The sequence below is a fragment of the Lynx rufus genome, unplaced genomic scaffold, assembly GCF_022079265.1.
Source record: "Lynx rufus isolate CCGP_SWC_20201006 ecotype Redwood Valley unplaced genomic scaffold, mLynRuf1.p SCAF_9, whole genome shotgun sequence".
In the NCBI taxonomy this organism is placed as follows: domain Eukaryota; kingdom Metazoa; phylum Chordata; class Mammalia; order Carnivora; family Felidae; genus Lynx; species Lynx rufus.
The window spans coordinates 46,922,608-46,945,744 of record NW_025814897.1 but is presented as its reverse complement, the minus strand read 5'-3'; the positions used below and the strand labels follow the sequence as shown (position 1 = coordinate 46,945,744).

The window sequence follows — 23,137 nt, the reverse complement described above, 5'->3', positions numbered from 1 at the left end:
GCTCACATGAAAATTAGACTAGAAATACTAGCTAAAGACTTAGAAAACATTTCTAATTGGTGGCACACCAAAATAGATGATGATACTGCAACTCTCCATTCAGAGCCCAGACAGCAGAATTCCAAGCTAGTCAGACCCATGGAAGGTAACAAGTATGGCTGAACAAAGAACTAAGCTACTTGGGGAGGCCACTGATGGAAGCTGTGAAGCCATCTTTTCTCCAAGAGTAAGTTCATCTGGCTGTGTGCTGTGACCTCTCCATGCAGTCTGTGACCCAGCCACTGCTGAACACATGGAGCCACACTCATCCTGAGTACTAAGTACATCAGTACTCTGAACCTCAGACTTTGGAAACATGTTTGGTGGTGATGATGAATAAATTATTCAGTTGAAGGAGAAACTTATCCCATAAAAGCCTATTTTTCAGGGGTCATGTTTTGTTGGTTTGTGGAGAAGTAAAAAATTCCTAGTGTAACATAGGTCTTTTCCTAAATATGGACTCTCACAGTCACTGGTTAAGAAAAAGACAGCTTTAAAAAAATGAGTCTGGGTGGCTCAGTTAAGCCACCTGATCTCGGTTCAGGTCATGATCTTGTGGGGTCGTGAGATCTAGCCCTACATTGGGCTCTGCACTGACAGTGTGGAGCCTGCTTGGGATTCTCTCTCTCCCTTCTCTCTCTGCCCCTCCCCTGTTCATACTCTTGCTCTCTCTCAAACTAATAAACTTTATTTTTTTTAAAGATTTTTTTAAAGTTTATTTATCCATTTTGAGAGACAGAAACAGCAGGAGCTGGGGAAGGGCAGAGACAGAGGGAAACAGAGCATCCCAAGCAGGTTCTGCACTGTCAGCACGGAGCCCAATGTGGAGCTCGAAGTCACAAAACCATGAGATCATGACCTGAGTCGAAACCAAGAGTTGGATGCTTAACCAACTAAGTCATGCAGCAGGCACCCCTAAATAAATTAAAAAGTAAAAAAAAAAAAATTAAATTAAGAAATGCTGAATGATAATAATGAGATGTTAAGCCAAAAGCAAAAGACTAATTTTGAAAATGATTTGGGACGAGTATAGCTGCCCTCCATAGCTAATAATCTAACTTCTCTCTGCAGCCTCCACCAACTTGGTATTTGGGAACTAAGATGGTTTGGGCATGTACAGGCTTATAACCTAATAATATAGTTATGCGTTCAACAGCTAAGTTACCTCACTTGTTACATTGTGATTAAAGTTAATATGATCATATATTTTGTATATTTCCTAGTCAATAATGTCTGGGCATCAGAGCAGGAAGCAGGAAATGTGCTTCAGAGAGGAAGTCCGTGTGGAAATGAAGAGTAGTCATCGGTCTACACTGCACAGGGATACAAATCTTTGTTTAGTTTATACACCTGAATTAACAACAGCAGGTCATAAAAAGGACAATGGACCATGAAACTAAAGACCAGACTCCTCTATTAGCTTATCAGCCTGATCAAGTTCCTTTTCTAATTCCTGATTTCAATTTGTAAAATGGGTAAAATATGGATAATACCTATCCAACAAGCCCAGAAGTTTTTTCAGCAATAGGATGAAAATATTTACAAAGCACCTTCATAAACATACAAAACACTACTGCTGCTGTAATTATAAAAGGACAAGCCATAGACCTGAAATATGAACATCCACTCAACATAAGACAAATCAAAATCTGTGAGAATGTTAAGGAAGTTAACTACAAAAGTACAATTTCCCAGTTTATATGAAAATGGTTTAATGATAGTGAAACTTAAAAACTAGTAAAGTTAACAAAGTATATTGGCTACAGATGAATTTTTTCCAACCATGGCAAATACTATGCAGATAATTATCAACACAAAGCCTTTAATCCCTTTCTCATGTATTCTGAATCCTACTTACTCTTCAATATGAAACACGATACAGTCAGAGGTTTCCTTGGCACAATAAACACATGCATTAATATGCCAAACATCAAGCATTTTCTCCCTTAAACTTACCTGACTGAAGGCATCTGATCAAAAGACATAAACAATTTTAGTAAGTAGTTTAGATTATCAATGAGTCTAAAAAGTGACAAGTACAAAGAAAAATCCTTAAGGAAATTAAGTTAAAACAAATAAAATTTACATTTTATTAAATCAGCAAATATAATCACCTGGGTATATTTTTATTAGCAAAAAATGATACTGATGATAAGGAAAAAGGAAAAAGGAAAAAAATGCACCTCAGACCAGAATACCATAACAAAAATTTTGTGGAAGCTGCATTTTATTTGAAAATCCACCCATTTTTGCTAACATACATTTTAATATTGTAAACAAAAATAGAATCTGCAGAGACAATGCAACAAGTATGCTTAAACTCATGTACAGAATTGCTTTCCTACAACGAACTGTCCTTCTTAAGGCCCCTCTCAACCGAAACGTTAAGATGTATTTACACAAAGCACCGATCAACAGTGCAGTTTAATTCTTCGTTAACTAAACTCTTGGCTAGACATTAACTTTAAAGATACTATTTCCCCTTATTTAAAAGGTACATGATCATAACATGGCATGAGCCAAATAAAAGGTTTCAAGGATTTTGTCCCCTTCCCTCCCCCCATAACACCTCCTAGAGTTTTACTGAAAAGAAGGAAAGTCTTGAAGTGAAAGCAATTCCTCACATTCATTTTGGAAAGGCCCTAATGTCAAATGGAAAATAATGACATGCCAAGCACAAAGCAGTAAAGTTCCTTCCCAATGCACTAATGCTGAATTTAAAATGTAGTGCTTTTCCTAGTCAGTGAACTGTTCCCTTGCAAAATCCTAGGCACAGAATTGACTATAAGGATTAATGCATTTATAATGCTTCCCTAAATCCCATAGAGACTGAGAATTCTGAAGCGATTCAGACCTATGGACTTGCCTTAAAATATTTAGTGCTCTGTATGTCAGCTGAAAAGCATTCGGAATCAGATTCATTCTTATGGATAAAAATCAAACATACTGTTTACATCCATACTCATTTTCATAAGGAGGTCTGATACAATATTAATGTTACGTAAATTGATAATCATAAATAAATACAAATACTTAAGGAATGTCTACTGCAAACTGAATATATAATTTTTTAAAAGAAAAGTTAATTTTAGTTACTGTTTCTGTGAGGACTGGAGAAAAGAAAGATACTGCATAATTAAGAATTATGATTTTGATCCCCCCAAAAGAGTCCTGTTGCATTACAGGAAAGGACACAGCTCTTCTCTCCAGGCAGCTTTTCCAAATACAAATTTCACACTTTCCAAATAAGGGCTTTTTTCTTGGTAGGTTACTGATTATGGGTATTAATAAGAGTTGAAAGAACTGAAGGGTTAGTCACCAAAAAGATCTTAGTCTGAAATCATGGCAATTCTTGGCTTTATAAACTGTATTGATACGTTCTCCTATATACTAGTCCCAATTTCCTTCATGGGCCTTCACTGGGTTACTGTAGCATTCTAATGGAAGAAGAGAGTTTAAGAGACAGCAGTTTGGATTTTGCTCGAAGTAAGTATTTGCTGCTTGAGCACTTGTCTTTTTGGAATAATTCCATTCTCTTCCATCTAGTTACATAAACTGTATCTGGAAAAAAAAAAAAAAGAGTGTAAGTTGATTCACTGCATTCTAGGAAGTCTTCTCACAAATAAAAATGCTTTGTGGCTTTTACCATTCAACTGGCCCAGAAATGTTTATAGCATGTTTATCACAACGCTGATCACCAAACTAAGTCAGTATTATCAGCTTATCATGTGTCAAAACTCAATATGTAAAGACTAACTATAGGGACTTCAAATAGATCTTTCTAATTATTAAAAACCAAGAGATGGGGAAGAAAGAATATGAATGAGCAACTTTTCAATAACAAGTTCAGAACATCTCTCCATAAACACAAATAGTCTATGTGAAAAATCTCATTTAGAAAAGCAAAGTGTGAATTATTATTTACAAATGATGTCATAAAATTAGAGATAATTGAGGGAACTATAATATGCTTACTAAATCATTTCTTTACTAACATAAATCAAAATCTCAAAGATCTACACAGGAAAAGATTTCAATAGGGCATCACTATTTGCTCAGATACTTCACTCATGAATTCCCTTAAAGTGTTCCTCCAAAGACATTACTGAAGTAGATGTGCTAATAAACTTGTCAAATCAGAAGAATACAAACTCTCAAAGATCTAGAAGCTATATACCTACACACTGGGGGTTAGAGCATCAAGAAGAACAAATTACACTGTCTTCCAACAAAAAGAGGCAGTGTGAATCAAACACAGAATCCTTCTATCAAAAAGGACAGAAGTGTTCCCTTGCCCTTAATTTAAAAATAAAACAAAAGTCTGTTTTGGGGAAAATGTTACTATTTTTAAATGAAAAGGCACACATAAACATAACACTTTAAGAAACTGTTAAAATGAATTCTTCACAACTAACATTCAAGGACATTATATTAAAACTAGAGATGCTCCTAATCAAGCTCTAATCCAGTGTGTAAAATTATGTTTCCTATGCAAATCTTTTAAGACTGATGAAAATACCCAGTTTTTAAGGGTGGTATTTGATCTCATCCATCTGCTGTGGGCAGTGGATGCTCACATGTAAACATGAAAGATGGTTCTTTGATTTCACACCTTCTAATTATGTTAAAGGTATTTTCCAAAAGTTGTTTGTCCTTATGTCCTATTTTGATCTATTTTTATTTTTCACCTAAAGAACAGAGAAGGAGGAGGAAAAGAGAGAACCTAGAGTCCTTTAAAGAAACAAAGGAGAAGAGTGAATTGTGTTTAACACTTGATAAATTTTTAAAGTATATAAGTCCCCATCTCCCCCAACAAGCAGCAATAATACCTAAAGTGATTTATAAGAAATCCTCCAAAGAGAGCTCTGCAAAAGGGTCCTTTCCTGAAGCTCTGTGAGGACTGTGACTGGAGGGGCTGGATGCTGCCGACAGCTGGGGGAAAAGAAGACAGAGAGAGGGAAAGAAAAAAAGATCTCTGAATGACAGAACATGAAAGCAGAAAATGTAATGAAAGAAGAAGTGGTTTTTGTTTTGTCATCTTTAATAAATATAAAGGCAGCCTTTAGAGAAAATGGAATTATTAAAACAAAAGTTTCAATCACATGTCAACTTAAAGGGTATCCAAATGGCATGTGTTTTTCAGAAAACAAATTGTTTCTGAAATTCCAGAGGAATAAAGTATCTTATTCAAAAAGGTCGATAAAAGCTGACCCACAGTTAAGACTTCTATTGGGGGTGCAGGGGAGAGAAGAAGTGCTTGTGATTTTTTCCTTTTTAATTGAGGGAAGATGGCTTCGTGTATCCAGGCTATCTGTCAAAAGCTGTGCAAAGTCCAACCTCAGTCCAAACCAAACGCATCTAGCTGCAATAGTCTTTCCTTCCTTCCTCCTAAGAGGTGGAAGGTCACACTTTTTTCACATGGAGTTGTCTCCTGCCTGTTTCTCTGGATATGCTGTAGCTGATGCATATACTAAGAGGTGAAAGTGATCTTTGAGGTCACCTAGTCTAACTGCCCACATAATACCTTGAATATAGGGAATACTTCAGATCTTTGATTCTGTTTTCTACTTTATTACATTTGTTTGATTCTTGGAATTAGAGCTATCATTTAATTTGAGGCAAATCGTTTATTAAACTCAATAACATATCTTTAGTATTCCTTCAAAGAAAGTTCCTGAAGAACAAAGATGTTCATTTTCCTATGTCACCAAACCTACTTTGAGTATTTCAAACCAAACCCGAGCCATTTTAGTTTGGAGTAAACTTTTTTATGGTTTTTTTTTTTTTTTAATGTATGTTTATTTTTGAGACAGAGAGAGAGCATGAGCGGTTGAGGGGCACAGAGAGAGGGAGACACAGAATCTGAAGCAGACTCCAGGCTCTGAGCTGTCATGGGGCTGGAACCCAAGAACCGTGAGATCATGATCTGAGCCAAAGTCGACATTAAACCGACTAAACCACCTAGGTGCCCCTAGTTTGGAGTAAACTTTAATTTTTTTTTTCTCTCCCCCTGCAAAAGAATGCAAAGGCATGCCAAGCACGGGGCTATTATGAAATGAGTCGTCCTTTTAGGGATGTTCAATTGAGTACTAAATCAAAGATGATCAAGTGGGAATGGTTTCAATTCATACTTCCAACATTCAAATTCTATAACAGATTTCAAGCCTCATAATCTGTCTTTGCTAGTTGAAGGTGATCTCATTTCTACCTTTAATTTTTTTTTTTTAAGAAAAGCACTATAGAAAATGGATAGCCAATGACTTTCAGCAAATATTACATCACAAGTACATGCAATTTGTTATTGTAGATGCCAAAGTCAATTTAAAAGTTGAGAAATCATCCTCAGTTATTTTAGTGGTTGAGTCATTTTCCTGATCCATACTTTGTTCTCAGAAATAAATGTTCTAAGACAATGGAAAGAGACAATGGAAAGATGATGGAATTACACAAGCAGCTACAGACGGGAGGATGGAGCAGCTCTCTGGGTTTGGGGATTCAAATAACATCCAGGTAGAGACAGATTAAGGTGCAGCTTAAGTGAAAAGACGTCTCCTTCTCCCCACTTCAATTTTGTTATTATTTTTAATGTTTATTTTTGAGAGAGACAGAGACAGAGCATGAGCTGGGGAGGGGCAGAGAGGGAGAGAGAGAGGGAGACAGAATCTGAAGCAGGCTCCAAGCTCTGAGCTGTTAACAGAGCCCAACGTGGGGCTCGAACTCACGAGCCTGAGATGAGCGACTGCGCCACCCAGGCGCCCCTCCTACTCCCCACTTCAGAGCAAGCATGGATGACCATTCAGAAACAAGAATGATTGTATGCAAAGTGATCATCAGTCACTGAGCTGGATAGAGTCTAAGATTAACTGGGTTTCTCTCCAAAACAGATTCTTTCACTTGAAGTTAGAAACAAAAACAACAAAAATCCCTGCTTATTGTGGATAGATTGCATCCAAAATCTGAAGTCTCCTATGAGAGCCCACAGTAAAATGTCTTTTTAAATCACATGTTTTATGAGGCCAGCAGGCAGTCTGAAAACCTGCCAGTCCCAGAGGAAAATGCCCCTTCTATTCTTCTCAATGTGGAGCATACTGATAGGGAGAAGTCCCACAGGCTTACAAATAATGTTAAAGAAGATCAATATCTTTGGAGGGGGAAAGTGCCAGTTTCTAATACTACTACTAGTCTCTTAAATTGGTAAAATCTACACACGTTTATCTTACATTTATAAATATGTAGCTAAATTAAAACGTGAGAAAACAAGATCTAATACCCCTGTAGTAAGTTTCAAATCATCAATGCTCATCCCAAGCATATGAAATGATGACCGAAATTGGTTTGGCTGACTGGAGAGTGCGAAGGGAGGGGCCACGAAGCAGCCCTGGACCACCTGTACCCACCTCTTCCTGGCACCTGTACCAAAGCACAGACACATGATGCACTGGTAAGAAGTAGCCAGTTCTGAGTAGTAAATAAGGATAAAAAAGTAAAGGAAATATACTGTAATAGCCCAATTACTGCTCAAGGAAAGGAGGAAGAACAAAAGAGCAAGACAGGGCAACAGGATCTGGTGGGAGCACCTGCAAGTAAAAGAGCTGACCCTCCTTTACTTAAGTGAGTAAATCAGAGCCTATGTAGGGCTCCAGTACTAAAATACAACTAATTTAAGAAAAAGAAAAAAATCCAACTATCTTCGTTAACTGTAAAATCACCAACTTTTAAAAGTCAGCAAAAAACAAACTGTAGGTGACCATTCCAATTAAGTCCTATTACAAATACGCCATCACAAAAAGACAAAACATAGCCAATTACCCATTCATTTCAAGTAATATTCTCTATACCAATTCCCACAGACCTATAAAAAAATTAGCATACCTATCACAGTTTGTTCAAATTAAACTGACCTATACCACAAAGGAATATGCCCTTTAAAGAAAGTAGTCATTTACCGTGAGTCTAACTAATACAGACATTATTACTTACTCTTCCTTTCTCATTTTACAGGAAAATAAAATATTGAGAAGCAGTCAAAGGGCAGCACATAAACAGAAGCACTAAGATTTACAAGTAACTGATGATGGTAACTCTTAGCTGAAATTCTTCTACCCCTTCCCTCCACCCTAGTCAACCTTTAAAAAATAATGTTGACATGAAAACAAAAATTCTAATGTTACCAAAAACTTTTGCTTTTATCTATAGAGCAAAGATTTTTTTGGTTGTAGGTATGTTTCGTATAATAAAGACAGAGTACAGAAAACATAAGTTATCTTTAATAAATGGCAAACACACTTAAAAGGTTTTTTTTTTAAACAAAGAATTCTACTGCTACACCAAATGTCATAAAACAAAAATGGTTACTCCTTCATTAGACTCCTGTCCAACAGCAAAGAAAGAAAATTTCAGGTTAGAACAAGAAAATAACAGCAGTCTCAGAGAGAGACTAGTCCAAGTGAAAGCTTTGGAGAGAGTGAAGAATTGATATTTAAGGATAAACTTCTGACATATCATTGGCTCTGCTTAAAATTCTTAGAGAAGAAGCAACTTTGCCACATCTTTTCTTTCCATATGAATTCTGCAGTCACCCCAAAGCCTGGGTAGCAAATAGCAATGCTGTAGAGATTCACTTTGTCTTTGGTGGAGAAGTGAAGTCAACATCTTAAGAGAAAAATGGGTATTACTTCCTTTGTCCGGGATGACAGAGTTTTGAAGAAGGATGGCATTGAATCTAATCCTGGCTTTTTTATGAAATGTTTAGACTATCTAGACCTGATATGCGTGTCTCCCTTTAAGACCATCTTGAGAATTAAAATATACATAAAGCAACCAGTATGTTGCCTGGCATATATTAGTAGCTCACATGCTAATTACACCTACAATCAAATGCTCTTCTATTCTTAAATAAGAGCCCAACTCTGAATCTATGTTGCTCATATTCTTCCACTGTGTTCTCAACACTCTGTGTTTCTCTTCTAATCGTTCTTATTGTGCCATCAACCAGTCACTTGTTTGTCCATATTATACTCACCTTAAACGGAGAAAATATACTTTACCTGATTCTTGTTCAGAAACTAGCAACCATTTACACATAGTAAGCATTCTATAACATGTTAAATTGAAATGCTTTTTGGTGATAAAACATGTTGTGTATAAAAATAAAAATGATCTACAAAGTAGGACATTAGAAATAAAACCTAGAACTTCTCTCTTAATTTTTACCTATTTAACACTTCTATTTTTGTATATTGCTGTAGGAATATATAATTTATAAATATACATACACTAAGGGTTACATGCTTAAAAAAAATATTTTCCTGATAATGCTGTACAATCAAAACACTCAGAGGCAGAAATACCAGTTATAAAACTGAACACAGAGTTACAGAACATCAGGACAGGAAGCTGTTTTTGGATAATATGAACATATGAATATGAACAGAACATGGCCAGGACACTACTGGTGCAATTGGATCCCGTTGCATAGGAACATAAGTATACAGTGTTGCATTCCGGTATTTTATATTAAAGATAAAGCTATTCCTCCTTTGTCCCTGTGAAGTGTGGCTAAAAGGATTTCTTTACTGTGGAAGGTAGAGGGCCTGCCCTGTAGGTTTACTCTAGTACCTCTGATAACTGCTTCTTGGGTTTGTGCTCAACATAACCCCATCTTGGGTTTCTGCCCATCAGTAATATCACAAAGTTATGCCACCATTACTCCTGTCACCCTCAAAGCACTACTCATCTTGAGGGCATCAGACTACTGCTAGAGTCTATAATAATTTACAACTGTTAATACGGAAGCAATAAGTTATTCCAAAATGGCATCTAACGTCATCTCATTAGAATTAGGGCAACCTACATTGACCAATAGTTAAAGAAAACCAAACTGGAGAAAGGGAAATAGATTACAAGATTTCCTAAACTCTGGGAGAAAATATTAACTGACCTAAAAATAAACATCTTCTGTATATCATAAGTGCTTCCTAGAGTCCTTTTAAAATCCTACTTAATGGGTGGGCATCACAGAACACTGGCTCAACTTAGTTGAAATAAGTGCTCACTGCTAATTCCTACTAGATTTCAACTTCTTACTCCTCAAAAACCAAAGAGAATGAAAAGCTAAGGTTTATGTCAACTGGTGCCAGAAGACAAAATAATGAAATGTGCCTATAATGTACTACTTATTTGCCATTTATTGGAAATGCAGCACTTCAGCTTGGCTAAAAAAGTTTTTCCAAACTGTCTTCCATATATGAGCTTGCTTTTGCCTGATTTATATACTGAGTTTCCACTAAAAATTTATATATTGAATATATATTGAATTTCCACAAAAAAGTTTACCCCTCCCCCAAAACACAGTAGTTTTTTTATTTGGTCCAAACAAATATTTCAATTATTATAAACTAAAGTTTTATACTTCTGGGTAACACTATCTTCCATAAATGGTGAGCCAATTAAGGTGCTTCTGATACAGTCCTGAAGAATGATGTATCTTGGTTCTTAAGAACGATGTCCACAGTACACTGCGCATGTGGACGATCAATGCCCTAAAGCACGCTGTGCTCAGCCCAACTTCCCCATCTCACCACCGTGGCCTATGCCTGCGTATTTACATCTGATGTTGTCAGACAATAGTGAGTCGTAATTAAGGTTTCAAAGTAATGAAGTATGAATTATTTACAATCAAGATTACTTGTAATGCATGGAAAGAAATATAAACTGTATTAGAATTAGAATATGGAAATAGAGACAAGCACTGAATATGAAGCAACCTTATAAAATTTCCTTCTAAAAACAAAAAAGTTCCTTATAATAATCAACAAAGAGGGGCGCCTGGGTGGCGCAGTCGGTTAAGCGTCCGACTTCAGCCAGGTCACGATTTTGCGGTCCGTGAGTTCGAGCCCCGCGTCGGGCTCTGGGCTGATGGCTCAGAGCCTGGAGCCTGTTTCCGATTCTGTGTCTCCCTCTCTCTCTGCCCCTCCCCCGTTCATGCTCTGTCTCTCTCTGTCCCAAAAATAAATAAACGTTGAAAAAAAAAATTAAAAAAAAAAAAATAATCAACAAAGAAAAACAACAAACCTCCACATCCCTAAGTCAATTTCAAATATTTTTATTTGATTCTTATGGCAAACATAAAGTACACAAGGTAAAATTACCATTTTACAGATAAGGAAACTGAGGTCCATGCAAGTTACTTAGGCAACTTGCCCTGAAATACTGTTAGTGAGAAGGTGACACTATTGAATTGTGTCCTCCCACAAAAACATGAAGACCTAAACCCCAGGACCTATCTCTGAATGTGACCTTAGGGAAACAGCGTCTCTGCAGATGTCATCAAGTTAAGATGAAGTCGTTAAAATGGGCCCTAATACAATGACTGGTGTCTTTATAAGAGGGAAATGCCACATGCAGACAGACACAGGAGGACGCCATGTGACAGAGGCAGAGACTGAAGTGCCAACCAAAAAGTGACTGGGGCTACATCTTTCCCTCTGAAAAGAAGAAAGGAAGGATCTTACTCTGGAGGATTTGGAAGGAGCATGGCCCTGTGTCAGCTGACACCTGTTTTCAGATTTCTAGCCTCCTGAACTGTGAGAATACACTTCTGTTTTAAGCCATCAAGTTTGTGGTCCACCTTGTTACAGGCAGTCTAAGGACACTTAACAGTAGACTCAAATGCAGATCTGCTGACACCAAGGCAGGTGCTTCGTTTCCTCTCTAAAATCTGCTATCCCAATTAATTTCAACTTAGCTAGAATTTATGGCTATATTTAATATACAGGAAAAAATTATAGTGAGAGTAGAGAAATAATTTTTTAAAAGGGACTTCTCTAGTAAATGTTAAACAGTCAATAAACTGTTGTGTTTTCATCTATACAGTGCTGTATATGGTCACTGATGTTCATCATGAAGATTTTGTAGAACTTTACAGTCATTCAAGATTTTAAGAATATGTTCTGGTTTCAAGACAAGAAATTAGATCTCTACTTTTTACAAAGAATGTCCTCAGCAAAAACCCAGTAAGAAGGTCTTACTCTACAGGTTGTCTTAATATCTTCAATTGTCAGCAGATGGGACTCCTCAAATTTTTGACTGATTCACGTGTGCCCTGGGGACTACAGAACCACCCACTCTCACCTATGGTGCTAAATCCCAATTCCCAAAATAAATTTCCTTACAGTCTACCAGGCAAGAATAAATGAGCATAACACACTGCTGACAAGGCAAAAGGCCTTTTTCACAGAAATCCAGCTGGACAGATCAGCTGACAGAAGAGGCACTGCCAACACCCACAATTAATGCACCAGGAAAGTTTAAAAAAAAAAAAAAGAAAGAAAGAAAAAAAGAGAAAGAAACTAAGCCCCAATAACAAAAAGAGTCACTAATTCTGACACACAAGAAAGTCATTAAAAAGGCAATTTTTTGTAAAACTTGAATTATTCCTATATCTAACAGTGTTCTATTTAGAAGGGTAAAAGGCACTCACAACAAGCCTTTGTTTCCTTTCAGACACTTAACTGATGTCAGACTTATTTAAAATTGGCCAAACTGGCCATTACAAACAAAACACAGCAACCATTTTGCATCTCTAGCCATATCCTCCATAAACAAAACTGGCAAGCCTCCATTTAAAAAACAAACAAAAATATAACAATACCAATCAAAACCAATAAAACTCTTAAAAGCTATTTTAAAAATTAAATACCCAAGTGTAACATTCTGTTTTTCATATTGCTTTTGGGAAAATAGATTGGTATGGAATCAGAGTGAGTTTCTCATACAAGGAAGTGATAAGAACATAACTAACACAACATTCACTCCCACCTCCGCCCCCCCCCCCCCGCCCTTAGGATCTTCAACAACATCTAAACTGCATGATATTCAATAAAAGAGTGTTATTTCACATCATAATGACTTTCAAAAGAAAACTGAAACTAACTAGATTAACTGTCTCCATGATTCTAATAGAATAGCTGCATATTGCAATACAGGATAAGTTTAACAAACTACTGGTCAGCAATGGACATTTCCATGTATACACCAGTAAGTATCAGTAAGATTTACATAAAACACCATTAAGAGAAGGTGTAAGAGTCCCATTCTACTCTAGTTAACAAAAAGGCACACTTGTAACAAGCCATTAAATAGTGAATAAAACTGAGAGGAAGCACAGAAGAGAAAAAAAAAAATCACTAACCACAGGGAGCTGGTATTTTCCATGTAGTCAAACATCTAGGAAGATGCACTAATGTAGAACACATATGTATTTTTTTAAGCTACAGTGTTGGGCATGAAACAGAACATAATCCCCATCTTTTTAAACAACTAACAGTTACACAAAACTATCTAAAAAATACAGAATAAGCCTGCACAAAAAAATGAGATGAGAACAGGGTAAGTGTATAGAAAGTCATTATTTCACTACTATAGTGAATACTACAGTGTAGTCTATTAAAGACAATATACTAAAGAACAGAATAGTCTAGTCTGAGCTAACAGCCATCCGGAAGGTATTAGCTAACAGGCACTAATGCAGCACTTATAACCTAGATATAATGTAGGACACAGAACACATTGTTTGGAATGGCTCATCAAATGTAATAAGATGAACATATCTAGGAGGGCTGAGATACTCTCAAAAATATTAACTTTATTTAGAATAATCACAAGACCAGAAGATACAAGTAACGTTCTGGGTGAGTAACAGGACTCAAAAAGGCACTTCAAGGAGCAGGGAAAGCTTTTTGGCACTAGGTGTAGTACTGGGATTTGATTAAAAGGTTCTATTTTAATGGGATTTCATTTTACATTTAAATTACCATTTCATTTACCACGTACAAAGATGGTGTTGGTCTTCAAGTAAGTAGGAATCCAACTGAAAAAAGGGGCAGAGGAAATAATGAGAGAACTGAAAGGTAATTCATTAAGAAAAATTATTCTGGGGGGGGCACCTGGATGGCACAGTCGTTTAAGGGTCCAACTTCGGCTCACGTCACAATCTGTTTGAGTTCGAGCCCCACGTCAGGCTCTGTGCTGACAGCTCAGAGTCTGGAGCCTGCTTCAGATTCATTCTCTCTCTCTCTCTCTCTCTCTCTCCCCCTCTCTCTCTCTCTCTCTTTCTCTCTGCCCCTCCCCCACTCGTGCTCCGTCTCTCAAAAATGAATAAACGTTAAAAAAATTTAAAAATGTAACTATCTGGTTACAGCTAGCATTTGAATGGACAAAATTAATTCAAGGGACTAAGAACAATTAAAAACTAAAACATGAAAAAAACTCACCTACTTCAAACATAAATAGTTTAATTGTTTTAATTATTAAAAATAGTCAATCATAGGGGAGCCACAGCAGCTCGTGGCTCATGAGTTTGAGCACTGTGTTGGGCTCTATGCTGACAGTGCAGAGTCTGGAGCCTGTTTCAGATTCTGTCTCCCTCTCTCTCTGCCCCTTCCCTACTTGTGCGCTTGCTTGAGCGTGCTCTCGCTCGCTCTCTCAGAAATAATAAATAAATAAACTTAAAAAAAATCAATCACGAAATTAAAAGTATCTTCATTCCTTAGGTGACAGTTGTCAAATATTTTAGGTTACAATAACCATTAGCTAACAAATTAAACCAATCTTAAGCATTGCTCTAAATTACAGTGGTCATAAGTAAGTAAAAAGAGAGGTCAATGAGGAACAAGTAAGTTACACAATAGAAAAGGAAAGTTTTTCAACCAGATTCACTTGTTTGACAGTGTTCAAAACTATTACGAATCAGGTACTATTCTAAGAACCAGGGACACAGAAGTAAACAAGCCACATAGAAGCCTGCCTCTAGGAGGTTTACAATCTACTACAGGAGTCTCTTGTTACACTGGATGGATGGATGGATGGATGGATGGATGGATGGATGGATGGACGGACAGATGGATGGATGATGGACAGACAGATGGGACAGATGAACAGATGTTAGATAGTGGTAAGTTCTATAAAGAAAAATAATACAGGATAAGGAAAAGAACTTTAGATCTCAGAAGTACTGAAAGGGCATGAGAGATGACTAAAGAATTAGTGAAGAATGAACACTGGGACATGTATGGAATTGTTGAGTCACTACACTATATACCTGAAACTAATATAACACTATGTGTTAACTAACTAGAATTAAAATAAAAACTTAAAGAATAAAGAATAAATCTACTTTATGACAGATAAAGGCCTTGTGGCAAAGATAATAAGTAGCAGCAGAAAACTGGATACTTACGGAGAACTATAAAGGCATGGGAATTGAAGAACCTGAATATTCTGTTTACTCACTATTACTGTTACAAATATGGAGACTTTGTGAGGCAGCTGTTAAGGCAGAAGGAAAGCTAAGGGATGTTCACATGTTGTTATATTTAGATTCACTTCCTTATTTTTAAATACGGAGATAAGACGCTAAAAATACTGCCATATCAGATTACTGGAGTATTTATAAAATAGATTAAATTACAAGGCAAGATACACAGGGAAACTACTGCAAAAGAAACCTGAGATTAAGGGTCCCAGCAGAAGACAAGAAGGGTGATCTAATGACAGCAGAGGAACAATTAGTAGGGCTTTGTGATGAGACACCTGGAGAACAAAGGGAGAAAAGGGATTAAAAGTAACATTAAAAGATTTAGGATTCTGCCGTTCAACGGATTCAAACTGACTGAAGCTTTTTTGAGTCACTTCATTGCCACCTGATTTTTTTTCCTGGTTATCCATTTGCTTCCTTTATGTGCTTTCTTTAATCTATAATATTCAAAGTTAAGTACTCACATCAAATTTGATTTCTTAACTGGAAGAAATCAGTTAATTATTATCAGCAATAATAGAGCATTATTGCTCTAATGTTCTCATTTCTTTTCTCTTTTGACATAATTTGGTTAGGAAAAGGTAGTTCTGCCACTGTCTCTCTTCATGACATGAAAATTCTCGCATGTTTTTTGATGTTTCATGTTTGCATATTTTGGTGTTATGTGGATTTTAGAAGGCAACAGTATATAAAACCTGGATTAAGAGCAGATGCTAGGGAGTCAGCACTTTTTATAAAGGTAGATTTTTACTATGATTTTTTTAACCATATATTTTTTTAAAAAAGCAAAATTCATACAAAATGTTTCAGTAAGGTTGAAAGCATTCCCTACAACTATAGATGTTCTTGACATTTATAGTAGTTATATCTTGAAATGTGTAAATGTAGTTTATAATCCAGCAGGACACTCAAAAGATTGGCAGAGTGGTTCAGTGCTACATGCTAGTAGAGTAGCCATATGGACTCAGTCCCATTAGTACAGAGGCAGAGTGATACAAATGAGCACTGCACCAGAAATGAGGGATTCCTGGGAATAGTTGCATTTCACCATTTACTTGGCTGAAGAACATTTCCAAGTCTCAGCTTTCTCTATCGGAAAAATAGGATGGTCGGCCCATCCACCTTAGGTATTATGTTGAGAAGAGGGTGAAACAGTAAGTGCCTGCAAACAGTCTGGTGTTATCCAAGCTTAAGGTTATGATGTATTATGTTTCTGAGACAGGAGCCTGCAAGATAAGACCCAGACTGGGGATACAGGGTTTAGTCACACATCAGGGAAAAAATTACTGTAGTCAGTAGTTCCTGGTAAATGTATAGCTCTGGACTATAGCTTTTTCTCTTAAATACATTTCAGGTGCTAATCACTTAGTCCAATCAGCAAAAAAATAAAAGTAATTTTTAAAAATAAATGATACGGGGGCCCCTGGGCAGCTCAGTTGGTTAAGCATCCAACAACTTCGGCTCGGGTCATGATCTCACAGTTCATGAGTTCAAGCCCTGCGTCGGGCTCTGTGCTGACAGCTCGGAACCTGCTTCAGATTCTATGTCTGCCCCTCTCTCTCTGTCCTTCCTCCCTGTGTGCTCGCTCTCTCAAAAGTAAATAAACATTAAAAAAATTTTTTTAATTAAATAAATGATACATATCTGAAGTTAAAAGTATAGATAACAAAGAAAAAAACTGAAAAAGAAAAAAACAGAAAAACAAAATGACATGAGGAAGACATATAATCTCAAGAAAGCATCTACACCAATAGTTAGGGAAATCATCAACATTTTAAAAGATTATCAAAATCTAATATATTTCTTTCTTTAGCAAGTTAAGTCACTACTTAGGCCTACTACTGGTAAAAGACGGGAAAGAAAGGTATACATATCCATAATCCATCTTATAAGAACAAATACATACGAAATAAGTGACTTATAAAAAAGTTATGGCTGCATCAAGTACCCTTACTCCCAGCAACCTTCATGGTAAATACTCTGATAAACAAACAGGAAGATCACTTTAACATGGAAAAAAGAGGCAAGAGGGTAAATATATGAATTGCAAAGAACATGGATTTTACCTTTTAATCAGAATGAAATTCACTACCCATCCCAAGTTACTGGTGCTCCCTAAGATGCTAATTTATGAAATGAGTTAAATTCTTCAAAAGGGCTGAAAAACAAAAGGATCGATCCCCTTGTGATAGAAAAAAAATTCTATCACTTCCTGAGTGTCTCATCCACTGGTATGCCAGAAAGAAGGGACTAACAAATTTCATATCTCTCCTACCCATAATGAGGAGAAACTTTCAAAAAACAAAACAAAACAAAAAATCCAGATTCCTCTAATGCTAACAAAAATGGGATGAAAAACAAACTGAGTATTTGGGGTGAAATTTCAGGACCTGGGAGAGGGTCTACGAAACATCTGAAAAGTCTCTCCTTCAAAGAAATTAGGTCAGCATGGCATTGCTAGTTTTTGTTTGTTTGTTTCTTTGTTTGCCTTCCTCCCCACACCCCCCCACCCCCACCAGTTTGTGTTTAAATACAATCCTCAGTGGCAGGAAGTTATCTAATAAAAAAAAATAACATTCACATCTTTTTGTAGACTTGTCTTGTGGTACAAACATCTCAAGGGCAACATCTTTCGTGTAGCACCATTCAAACCAAGGCACTGGAGCTCAGTTTCTAGGGTTCACAAAGGAGAGCAAGCCAGAATCATGAACAGAAAGTAGGTTCCTTAATCTCAGAAAAACCACCCTCTGGACTGACCAACTACAAGTTATCAAGAATTTTTCATCCTTAATGTTTGTAATCTGCTTGTGCTTTCCTTCCAAATAATATTCTTAAAAGCTCTTAGATGATAAAGAGACAACCAAGACAACATCCACCATCAATGGGGAAAAAACACTAATAGCTTGTTTCTCAAGTTGTATAAGAGGAATTCTTAGTATTATATTCTTTCTACATCAAGCACATTAAAAGTTACATATTGCACATTAATACCTGTGCTCCTGATACAGGACCAAAGGGGTTTGGTGGTCTCATGACAGGCTGGCTATATATTAAGGTTGGTTGTGTCATTACAGGTACACTTCCCATTTGAGGAGGCTAAAAAAATAGAAAAATATTAAGTTAAATGATGGTGACGGACATCTTCCTTAAGTAGTACACAAGAAGGATGTCAATAATGAAAAATACTAGTACTTTTGCTTTAACTCAAAGGAAAAATTCTTGTAAATACAGCTACAAATTCTTAAGAGCTTTTTTTTTAAGTCTTTAATGTACTCACTTCTAATGTTTGTTTTTTTAAAAAAAAAAAGCTTAAATTTAAGAAAAACATAAATCTTACTACAGTAAGACAGACAAAGCAATTCAAACCAATCCAAAATTTCCAAATTTGTCAGTTTTAGACACAGGAAAACTTAAAAAACTGTAAAATAGTGAAGCTATTTCAAAGTAAACTGCCTTTGTATATTAGATCAAGTTCTTACATCATTATGCAAGTAATCACAAGTGAATATAGTTGTTTCTTTGAAGAGGTTTACTCTCTATGGCTCTTTAACTTTATTTCTGCTACTGTTAGGGAGAACCAAGAAGAGGTTTAAACTAAGAAGAGGTTTAAATAACACATGAAGAGTTTAGTTCATTCTATAACTGAAAACAGAATCACAACCAACCATCTCTTTCTTTAAAAATTACCACTCCATGGTATAAAATCAGCATAAGTAAGTGACCAAACAGAACATACACAGACCACTACGTTATTTTGGTTAAAATGCCATACTCTGAAGTCTTATCTTTCCATAAGTTCTATTTAACCTTTCAACTAAATTCCTATTTATAGCAAGAGCTTCACTTTAACCTGCGAGATTTTGTGCACACTCCTTTCTTCTATAGTAACCACCCATCCAAAAGCTGTGAAACTTCTTCATATGTGGGAAACAAGCTACTTCCAGAAGATGTAAATAAAGAAGTAGCACAGAGGCTGCAGTAACAATACCAAGGAAGGTGGTGCTGTCTCCTACTGGTAACAGTACCTCAAACATGTACGGGGGTGGGGTGGGGGTGGGGTTGAAGCCACTACCTCCATTTCTTATCTAAGTGAGTGTATATATTAAGAAAGCTAGGAGAGTAAAGGCACTGTAGAATGTGGACTGCAGGCAGCTTAAAGGTTTAAAGGACTATTTCTGTATGGTAGCAATCACTGTCAAAGGAAAGTTTCTCTGGCCTTTACTGGACTGAATTTGCCCCGATACAATTCAACAAATGTAATTCCTGCCCTTCCCCTACAGTATTAAGGTTTTGATAAGACTTCAATGGTATCAATGTAAGGTCACACAAACGGTTGGAGTTAAAATTAATGTTTAAATGAGTTTGTAATGAAGTAGAAAATGCTTAGCAAAGTTATGAGGGAAAAAATAAGCTAAGTAATACTGGGAAAATTCATAAATAATATCAGCTGTATAATGACTATTCTAGAAATATTTATGAAACCAATGCTGTAAGATTCTGTGTTAAGCACTAAGAGTATGTGTGGCACTAAGTGCTTTTTTAAGTTAAGTTTGTATAAAGGCATGTTAAACATGAATTAATCTATTTTCAAAATGTGTCTAGAAAGATACTTACGATTCCATATCCTATCATGCCTGTTGGTGTAGTAGCAGGATAGGCCATTACAGGGGGTGCCTGACATGGTGGAGAAAAAATAAACAAGGATGTATATAACTTATGTGTGTCAACTGAGTACATGGAATTAATAGCTTGTGGTTCCACTAAAAAGAATTGCTAAGACAGCTGTGATTAAATGTGACACTTGTGATCATTAATAACTTGTGTCAATTAATGCTCAATGAAAAAGAGTATCTTGAAATTAGCAGAAAAGCAGAATTATTAGAAAGAAAAAAATACCATGTAAACTTAGATACAACAGTGATCTAAAATTTCTATGAGCTTTTTACAGCTTTAAAAATCTTCAGATTTTAAAAAATATTCAAAATTCTAAAAGTTAAAGGCCATCACTATCAGTAGCATAAAAAATGTTTACCTAGAAAAAGTTGTATTACTGAATGTTTTCTTAGGTACTTCATTTTTTGAGCAAGAAAAAATAATTTTTAAAGATCCCCAATCAAATAATAACCTGATCTTCCAAAAAATGAGTTTCTAAAGACCTCATTTACTCTTTTCAAAGAGCCCCAAAGATTTCAAAACACTACTAATAGGACTATTTCTATGACGCACACAGTTCTTAACATGGAGTACGTACATTAGCATTCCTTCTAATCTACTCTATAAATTACTTAAACTATCTTCTGCAAAGCACCAATTTGGAGGAGCAATACATTTTTAAATCTGTTTACGCTTTAATGCTTAAAAAAGCCACCTACCCCTAGGATGTTTAAGTTCCCTTTCTCCTCCTACTTTAACTCATGCTCTGTAAATATACAATCTGAGCACAGAAATCATTTTAGATATATTTGCTGTCTTAACAACATTCCCTGTGTTTATCTTATAATGAAAACTGAAACTGAATACAGGAGAAAGACCAATAACACTGCTGAAACATAAAAAATAACTGAAATTTTATGGCAATTTGAACATATGCATGGAGAAGTTAAATGAAGCATAACTAAAGTGAACAGTTAAAAGTTGAGTATTTGAGTAAGCATGTAGGACTTATTGGTCTCTCCCTACTTAAAAACCGAGAGCTGCAAGAGCAGTAGACAAACTGCCAAGTACAGCAGAAGCCTGTAAGATTTCATGCAATTGTTATTGTCAACATTACCACAATCAACATTTCCCTTCATTCAGAAATCATCAAGTGCATAGTGGCAGCACAGATACACACACAGACACCCAGCCATCTGGCAGCAAATGGCAGAATATTAAGCAAGAAAAAAAAATCTGTATTTCCCATGCCACCATCAGAATCAATTCTGCAACACATCCATGAAATCAGTAGATGCTAGAAAGAATTTTTGGCACATTGAAAATCTGAATGTGAAAACAAGTAATAGCTAGAAGGTTATGAGATTCGGCTACAGCAGTGGTTAATAGCATGCCAATTTATTGCAAAAAGGCTAGTTTTTGGTCACTTACGTATTGTGGAAAATGCATGCCATTCTGTTTTTCCCAGGAAGAACAATTACATAATGCAATAACACTGGATTAGAACAAGTACTTACACAACAGAAAATACACAGAGCATTTTAGTTCACATGTACATTCACTAACTACCTAAAATCTCTTGTATTTCCAAAATCTAATGGAAGAACACCTAAACTAAAACACTATCAAGGTTACTAGGAAAATTTAGTCTCCAGCATAATCCCCTTACATACCTAATAGTTTACTATTACAAGTATCATAAAACATATATGCAAAATTCATTGCATCCCATGAACAGGGTTGCATGTCTACCATAGAAAAAAAGCAAGCAGTAATTAAAATTAAAACCATATCTATTAATAAAATACTAATGAATTTTTAAATTAAAAAATGTTCAAAAACCTTGACAGTGTTTATGGATTAATAAAAAGGTTAGAAATGTAAAGACATGTCATAAGCAGCAGTTTATCTAAGTTGTGAATCACATCACCAGCCCTATATGTTAGTCATTAAAAGGAAACTCTATGAAATACATACATACAAATTTTAACATTTTAACAGAATTCTTAAGAGATGACACACATTGACACAATACCATAAATATCATCAACTTACATACAAATTCCAAATGGCTAAATGCCTATTCCATTCTGGTAGTCAATCTTAAGTCAAGTGCTGTCTACAAACTTCTAATATTTCATATAGTCTAATACTAATTTTATAACAAAATATTCACTGTATTTTCCTATCAGCATTTGGATTTATATCAGGTCTCATGTATTATCAATGTACAATTCACACCTGAGGCTACAAAATCCACTAAACTAACCTCTTGTCATCCCCTGGTCAGTGAGGTATGTTATAGTGTGGATAAACACTGGATTCAGAGTCAGAAGGAATGGATTTAAACTAAAATCTGCTTTCTACTTAAAAAAAAAACAACAAAAAAATAAACTGCATAACTTTATTCCTATAATTGGGATGATACCTATTCAAACTTCCCAAGAATGTACTGTTAACAGATTCAAGATAGTGAGTGTATACGTATGTGTAAAAACCTAACAAGCTACTTAACTGCAAGGATATATTAGTAGTAATGGCAGTGAACCTTATCAATGAAAAACTGTTGCCTTAAAAAGGTAGCTAAATTTCCTTGTTATTTTCCAATTAAGAAGATGGATTGGATGGAATGGATTTCAGCTAAAATCTGATTTACAGAAGCTTTGTACTTAAAGTACTTTGTACTTAAAAAAAAATTGAACAACTTTATTCTTATAATTGGAATGGTATCAATTCAAACTTCCACAAGAATGTACTATTAACAGATTCAAGATAGTGAGTGTATATGTATGTGTAAAAACTTAACAAGCTACTTAAATGCAAAGATTTATTAGTAGTAATGGCAGTGAACTCTCTCAATAAAAAACTGAAAAATTGTTGCCTTAAAAAAGGTAGCTAAATTTCACTGTTATTTTCCAATTAATTTTCCAATTAAGAAGACTAGAGCTGGGGTGCCTGGGTGGCTCAGTCGGTTAAGTGGCCGACTTCGGCTCAGGTCATGATCTCGCGGTCCATGAGTTCGAGCCCCGCATCAGGCTCTGTGCTGATAGCTCAGAGCCTGGAGCCTGCTTCTGTTTCTGTGTCTCCCTCTCTCTCTGCCCCTCCCCCATTTGTGCTCTGTCTGCCTTT

General features: G+C 35.9%; 1 protein-coding gene across 10 annotated transcripts in view; it reads right to left on the bottom strand.

Annotated features, from left to right (window-relative positions):
• Positions 1-2,105: 2,105 nt before the first annotated feature.
• Positions 2,106-23,137, bottom strand: part of PICALM (phosphatidylinositol binding clathrin assembly protein) — a 100,618-nt gene continuing 79,586 nt past the window's right edge. For 4 of the 10 annotated variants that reach the window (XM_047070155.1, XM_047070146.1, XM_047070150.1 and 1 more), the window contains 5 exons: positions 21,440-21,463; positions 19,970-20,029; positions 18,347-18,451; positions 4,869-4,971; positions 2,106-3,600 (listed from right to left, as the gene is read on the bottom strand). In XM_047070155.1, coding sequence (XP_046926111.1) covers positions 4,879-4,971; positions 18,347-18,451; positions 19,970-20,029; positions 21,440-21,463 — 282 coding nt within the window. In that variant the 3' untranslated portion in view covers positions 2,106-3,600; positions 4,869-4,878. Of the gene's footprint in view, positions 3,601-4,868; positions 4,972-13,853; positions 13,910-18,346; positions 18,452-19,969; positions 20,030-21,439; positions 21,464-23,137 lie in introns of all 10 variants that reach the window. The other 6 variants (XM_047070156.1, XM_047070147.1, XM_047070154.1 and 3 more) reach the window with 3 other exon arrangements.